The following is a 7865-nucleotide window of genomic DNA, read 5'->3' as shown; positions in this document are numbered from 1 at the left end:
TCTTACTTTTCATCCCAGTTTCTGAAGCTGACTTTCATCTCTATGAACAGCTTCTAAAGTAGATGTTTGCCCCAGCTGTGGACCTGGGCATTGACGGCCAAACTGAGTTGCTAGACCTGTTACTGAAAGGGCATGTTCCTCCCCTTCTCCTTGTTCTCCAACTCTTCAGCTTTCATGCCAAAGGAATAGCTTGCTGAAAAGAACAGAATGTTTTCCTCAAACACCCATCTTTAGCTTGGGCTGACTCAGCTAAATGCAGGTGAGTTTCACTTTGAGGAAGCCTGATTCAACAATGCAAATTTACAAGATCAGGGGAGAGAATCCTTCCTAAGTAGTTAACAGTTAACTTCTTCACACTGTGTCCTTTTCAGAGATGTATAGGGTCTGGGAAGAAGGTGGATAGTCAGGGATGAAGAAAATTTCTGAAATGATGATGTAGTCAGTGGTGATATATTCCTGTGACATGCATGAACCATCGGCAAGATCCAAACCAAGTGCCCATCTTGGGGGAAGAAAACTAGTCAACTCAGACTGAGTAGGTCTGAGAAAGCTAGCTCACACAAAGACCTAAGTTCCTTCACTCTCCATTCCTCTCTTGGTAACTAAAGGGCTTTCGATTGCTCATAGGTGGCTGCCAAGAGAAGCTGGAATCTGTACTACCCAAACTCAGCCCTGGATCATTGCACTCCGAGCTGTCGGCCTCAGCAAAGATGATCCAGTTACCTGCCAAGGGCAGTCTGGCACTCCCCAGTGATTTATAGACCCAATATTCTTTCAAGCTATAAGACTCTTTCTGTCCAGTGGTCATAGCGAATTCTAAAGTAGAGGCTAGAGGCATGGCTCAGGTGGTAGTGCAGTTAGGGAAAGTGTCAGATACTGAGTTCAAGTCCTAATCTAGGACAAAGAAAAAAAAATACTAAAGTGGAAATGTCAATTACCCAATCTACTTCAGAACCCCGGTGTCTCCAGAGGACCAGACTGAAGGATCCTGTTGAGACATCTGGAAGCTGCGACTGGAAAGGCTAATACCTCAGTGAAAACTCTTCCTGTTCCTAGGACAAAAACACCACACTTTCCCTCTAATTGTATTCAGTCAAAATACTAAAGCAATTTTCACAGAAAAATGTGGAAGGCCTCAATTCTATATAAAACAGATATAGAGAGGCTGGGAAGGTGGCTCAGTGGTAGAGTGCTTGCCTTGCATGCCCGAGACCCTGGGTTTGATTCCTCAGCACCACATAAGCAGAAAAAAAAAAAAAAAAAGCTGCAAGTGGCGCTGTGGCTCAAGTGGTAGAGCGCTAGCCTTGAGCTGAAGAGCTGAGGGACAGCACCCAGTCCCAGAGTTTAGGCCCCACAAAAAACAAAAAAATAGATATAAATATCCAGAACTTTTCCATGAAAGTGTCACTCACTGCCTTGCTATTCAGTGATATTGTCTTTTGGGTACATCTCCCTTAACTGCCTCTTGATGTCTCAATCATTAACATGCTCCTCAATGCCTGGCACATTGCTTCCGTGTGGTCAGCCGAGTTGTACAGCAGGGAGAGTGCCCCTTCTAGTCAGCCTGGTGCTTGTCTACCTGTCTTTTGCATGGTATGGAGATACCAAACAGCCCAGCACTGGCCCTCCCCACTGTTTCCAGCCCTGTCCTGAGAAGTAGTGCTTCATTTTTTCTATCATCACAGTGAACTGATGAAGCTTCAGCATTAAGCAATCCATCATAGCGTTTGTGACTGGTTAACTTTTAATTTGTCAAAATAAATCTGCAGTATTTTGCATGTTAGTAATACAGTGCTGGTATTGACAGGTAAAATCATCATCATCTGCTTACATAGAAACCTTCATTTAGGAGCACACCTTAGGAGGGAAATGGATACAGAATAAAAGGCAAATGCAGGCCAAGCAGCAAGCCCTAGAGCGTAACAGGCTGGATGTCATATTTGGGGATTATCTAATACAACTGTTTAGCTGCCAATCTGATAAAGGGGAAGCTCTCAACTAGGTTACAACCAGAAGGGAAAAACATATTCTGCTTTTCCATAGAGTGGTGATCATCGTGCCTTCACCTGGTTGATTCAGTTCATCAGCATCACAACTCAATTCCAGTTCCAAGACTTAAAAGAGTGTCACCAGACAACCTGTTTGGCCCCCTCTGTGGTGGCCTGCCTCACCATCATCCTGCCATCAACTCTCTCCCCCCCAAAAGACACGACGTGGCTTTATTATTGCAGACAAGCTTCTTAAGTGAATAAAGAATGCAGCATACAAAATAGCATTTTAACCGAAGTCATACAATGAACTCTCACTCCTGTTTACCATACAATGAATGGATAAAACAACCATTTCTAGTATATATCTTTAAAAAAAAAAAAAAAAGAACTAATACTTTCAGATTCTGACGACCATACTCCAAGCTTTCAGGTAGGGCCCACACCTGCCCCTATTGAAGATTGCTCCTTTAGCCACTGTGGAGGAAGCCTGAGCTATCTGAATCATGAAGGATTGTGACTTCCAGCCTACCAAAGACATGACAGGTCCCAGAAGGCAGAGCCAGAGCCCAGTCTTGGATATGCACGGAAAGATATGAAGGCTTCCTCCAAACGTGTGCCTTCCCAATCCAGACCTCAGCAGGGCTACTCCTGGGCCTTTTCTACACGAGTCCTGCCAGTAGTCCACACATAATGCTCTACATATTAAAATCAAACCATTTTTGTACTGTGGATAAGAATAGTTATAACAAAGTCATAGCTACATATTTTTCTCTACATTTTGTTTATTGAGACAAACTAATTAAAAGGCACAAACATAGGGCATGTTTACATGGACATTATAACAAACATATACATTAAAAGTGTAGGAATGTGTTGCCTTCCTGCTAAACAGAAAGTTCCTAAGCTTTTATATATACAAAAGTTGTACAATTTAATGTCCTAAAGTACAAAAGATCATTTATAAAATTATTTTACACTAGGTACTATTTATTTAATTTTTCTTTACTATGTAGTTCAACCCCCTAGAACTGTTTTGAATAATGACACACAGATAGATACCTGTCCCTGATGTTCAGAGTCTGCTTCAGATGAAAGGTATTTTGATGCTTGAACTGACACAGTGGGGTATAAATGGAAGTCGCCCAGTTTGATAGTCAGTCCTGAAAACATTCTGCAGAATTAACACAACTAATTTCCATTTCTCTTAACTGCAAGATTAAAAAATGAAAAGGAAAAAAAACGAAAAACATATTGCAACTTAAAAAAAAATCACAGCGTCTTGGTTTTAGTTAGCTTCTTTAAAAAAAACACAAAACACAATGCTTCAAAAACATTAACGTGTGGCATGATGGTGTAAAGAGTATCTGTTTTCTTAGCTTTTGGTTTCTACCCTATGTACAGAGATAAAAACATCCTGTTAAGAAATAAAAAGCACATGTCTCAACATGCACAATCATTGCTGGGTTCCACAGAGAGTGCAGAGCGTTGTCTCCCTGAAAACACCACAAAGCTGATACAAATGTTTTCTAAAAGAAAAAAAAAAAGTGACGTCCATATTTACACAGTTGAATGAACAAATCTGCACAATACTTGATTAAACGGAAGGAGGATAAAAAGATACACGCTGCTTGTTCTGAAGGGGCATACTACCTAGTTAGTGGTTAGAATAAAAACTGTATACAATTTAATATAAGACATAAACTCTAGTGAGCATCTAACACATCTGTCCCTGTTGTAACATCAACAGGCTCTGATTGGGAGAGAGAGGGGCATATCACATCCCAGTGCCTCCAGCGTCTTCCAAATTAAAGCAATATATGAGCTGTTCCAAAGTACTCCTTGGCTCCTGAAAAGGAGTCCCACTGGCCTCCATTTGTTAGGAGCCTGTCTGTCTGCACACTTGACTTTCCTCTGTCAGGTGCAGCCTTTTCTTATCAAAAACACATTTTTTTTGTTTTTTAATTTTTTTAAAAAGTCAACTACAGTGCTATATTCCATCAGGATTAATATGCTGAGCAATATTTACATCTCCAAATATCAGGTCACAATCCCTATTATATGTTGAAGTTAGAATGATAAATTATCATATGCTTTGCATATCAGAGCTGGTATCACCTTTCCCATAGGGAATGCTGCCTGAAATTAACATATTCCCAAAGGTAAAATGCATATTCTCTGAAATGCATTTTATTACAATGCATGTACTTACTCATAAAAATAATAAACACAGACAATTCTACACTAGCTCTCAATCTGTGGATTTCAGATTATAATTTCAGGACAAAATCAGCCATCCACCTTGTATATGAAGAGCTCTGCTAGTGTTTAGAATAAAATGACTCCTTGGGATTAGAAATGGTAAATGCTGTTTTTATTGTGAAATGGGCTTTGCTTTTTTATGATTGGTTTTAATTCTGGCATTTTATCCTGCCAAATACTATCCTGTTTAAGCAATGCTGTCAGCTAAAAGGAATCTCTGATTAAACTAAAGTGGTCCAGTGATAAATTACATATTACCCTACTTTGAATAATCCCAGCCAAATTGGAGGAAAACACTACTATAGTCTTATTAACTAATATAATAAAATATCCCAATTTCATTATTTGCTTTTTGTTTTAATCAACTAAAAAAAGCTGCTGGCAAATATTTACTTTAACCCATATTTCAATTGTATAATACTGTTTACCAAGGCGGAGACGTAGGCAAAGCTTGGGGCAAGAAAGGCATGCTTTCTACAGGCCTCATTGCTATATTGAGAGGGGCAGCTAAAGTCATAGGCGTGGGCAGATTCATTGGAGATGTGATTGTGACAGGGTGTGCTATATTCACTGGGGCAGTGACAGGAGTGGGAAGGTTGACTGGGGTGGTGAGTGTTAAAGGAGAGGTCATGGATAATGGGCTGGTTATAGTTACAGGATGTCCTATGTTCATCGGGCTGGTTATGTTAACTGCACTTGAAACATTTACTGGACTTCTCATGCTCATGGCAGCTGCCACTGTGACTGGGTTTGACATAGTCCCAGACGACACAGAGGATGTTATATTGAATGGAGTAGTGAGAGTCACAGGTGTCGTAGCAGCCGTGGAGGTTTGGCACAGGTTAGCAGCTTCTAAAATGAGAAGACAAAAGGGCCTTTAGACTCGCAAAACAGTGGACAAAATTCACAGTTTCTGAATCAACTTCTTTTACAAGAAAGACAAGCATTTAATAAATCAAATTACAAATTTTCTACCAAATGATGAACAGGAAGAGAGGATCCTCTGTACCCAAGCCTGGGAGCCAGGGACCTATGTGCGAATCTCTTCGCAGATGCTTTACCTCCTGCAAGGACTTAGGCAATTTGTTTAGCCTTGCACTTTGGGTTTCAAGTTTAGATGTACTTACCTACCTCACAGTGATGCTGGACCAGTTAACTTCTGTAAGGCACTCTGGGGGCAGAGATACCAAGTAGGGCTAAGTGTCCTCACTACCACTTCATGCAGTTCTTCTGAGTTCTAAAGACTTGGGAAGAGCCAACCACCAGCAGGCCAGGCGAAAAGAGCTTGTTTACAGAGCTGGGCCAATGGTTACACAATAACAGATAATCAGAAAAATCTTCTCATAAGGCACACTAGCAGAGAAAGGTGTGTGTACTCAATGACATGTTAAAGTCTTCTTAGAAGTGAAGTCACATTCTGTTAAGCTTTTTAAAATGCATAATTAGAGAATGATAAGTAAGCTAGAGTCATAGGAAAACTGTTCTAATTAAATACATTTGTACTTTCTGCTTACATTTCTTAATTATGTTAATATAAATACTGCTCAGTAGGTTTGTGTTGTCCTTGTCACTTGTACTTCCTCTTCCTTCAAACGTTGACCTAATCACCTACTTTATTATTGAATCATTTAATCACACATACTATATATACTACCAAGCATACCCATGAGTACTAAGGCAAGGACACCCTGCAGTGGATTGGGGTATACTGCAATACCTGGACATTTCTTTTCTTTTTTTTTTTTTGGTCGGACCTGGGGCTTGAACTCTGGGCTTGGGTGCTGTCCTTGAGCTCTTCAGCTCAAGGTGAGCATTCTACCACTTGAGCCACAGCACCACTTCTGGTTTTCTAGTGGTTTATTGGAGATAAGAGTCTCACAGACTTTCCTGCCAGTGCTGGCTTTGAACCGTGATCCTAAGATCTCAGCCTCCTGAGTAGCTAGGATTACAGGCATGAGCTGCCAGCACCTGGCTACCTGGACATTTCTTAAAGGAAATTTTCTTCAAATGTGACACCCCCAACCTAATCCCCAACAAAGTTTAGCACCACTGGCTGATGTGCCATCAAATGGTATTGGGGGAAAATGTGTGGGCTGGTGGTGACTTGGGTGTAAAAACAGAAAAACCCACTCAAAACTAAAACTAGAAGGCTGCACATGGACCGCATAAGGGCCATATTACCTCAGGTGGACCCCTAAGTAAGCAACTGTTCTTTAATCAATGATCTAACTGCATATTCCATACCAGTATTTCCCAAAACTAGAAGATGATCAAAGTCATCTATCTATCTATCTATCATCTATTTATCTATCTACCTACCTACCTACCTACTTATCTATCTAGGAAGCTTCTTAAAATAAAACAGATTTCCAGGATATTTAATAATAAAATTTACATGTAATCTAGGAAATTCATATTTTTTACAACTCCCCTGATGATCGGATTTCATGAAGGTTTGAGAATCTAACTATCTATGTATCTATCTATAACTTTAGAGTAAGATATTTTATTTTCATTTTTATTTGCTTTGTGGTACTTATATCTGAACTCAAGCACTTAAACATGCTATGCTGGCACACTACCACTTTGGCTATGCTTCCAGCCTTGCTTTTTGCTAATTATTTTGAAGATGGAGTCTATTGAACATCTATGCCAGCTGGCCCTGAATTGCAATCTTCCAGACTTCAGGCTCCTGAGTAGTGAGGATTACATGCATGAGCTACCATTGCTTGTCTAGATCTAATATTTAAAGAGACACTGTGATTTAACTTTAGATTTTCAGTTCAGTAATGTCTTTTCCCCTAAAATATGACTTTACTCAGAAGAATATAGAGGTTTCTAACACAAGTGGTCATTTCCAGAGAGATTCATGCTACAAATAGAAGCACAATAGTATTTTGTTTCAGAAAGGTCAGAAGATGAGCTAAACAATCAAGTCTCATTGTGCAAAGCAAATTGAAATACAATACCAAACAAAAGAATGCAGAAACAAAGAATGGGAGAGAAATTCAACTCAATTCTGAGGTAATGGTAGCATTGCTAAGGTTCTTCTAATGTTTTCCTGAAAAGATTTTCACTTTGAGAAATGCAGCGCTACTAATGAGCTATTAACAGTGTTTCTTCAGTATGACTTAAAACTCTTTTACTCTTATTCCTTCTCTAAGTAAAATATTCCTCAATGTATTTTCATCCCTGCAATATAATTATCATAGCATTACATTTTTCTCTCCACCCTCCACTTTTTGACAAAGCATTTGTGTGCGTGTATGTGCGTGCACATAAATAACAGTCCGGAAATAAATTAATTAATTAACAGTCTGGGAGCTTGAACTCAAGGCCTGAGTGCCAAGTGCTGTCCCTGAGCTTCTTTGCTCAAGGCCATTACACTGTACTACTTGACACACAGCTCTACTTCTGGCTTTTTGGTGATTATTTGGAGATAAAAATCTCACAGGTTGCCGGGCGCTGGTGGCTCACGCCTGTAATCCTAGCTACTCAGGAGGCTGAGATCTGAGGATCGCGGTTCAAAGCCAGCCTGGGCAAGAGAGACCATGAGACTCCTATCTCCAATAAACCACCAGAAAACCGGAAGTGGCGCTGTAGCTCAAGTGGTAG

At 40.1% G+C, this 7865-nt stretch overlaps 1 protein-coding gene across 1 annotated transcript in view; it reads right to left on the bottom strand.

Moving 5' to 3' along the window:
• Positions 1 to 1742: 1742 nt before the first annotated feature.
• Vezf1 (vascular endothelial zinc finger 1) overlaps positions 1743 to 7865 on the bottom strand; it is a 54786-nt gene continuing 48663 nt past the window's right edge. The window contains exon 8 of the mRNA XM_013036689.1: positions 1743 to 5102. Within this exon, the coding sequence (XP_012892143.1) occupies positions 4675 to 5102 (428 nt within the window). The 3' untranslated portion in view covers positions 1743 to 4674. The remainder of the gene's footprint in view (positions 5103 to 7865) is intronic.

Source organism: Dipodomys ordii, unplaced genomic scaffold (assembly GCF_000151885.1).
Source record: "Dipodomys ordii isolate 6190 unplaced genomic scaffold, Dord_2.0 Scaffold7, whole genome shotgun sequence".
Lineage (NCBI taxonomy): Eukaryota > Metazoa > Chordata > Mammalia > Rodentia > Heteromyidae > Dipodomys > Dipodomys ordii.
This window is presented reverse-complemented; position numbering and strand designations above follow the sequence as displayed.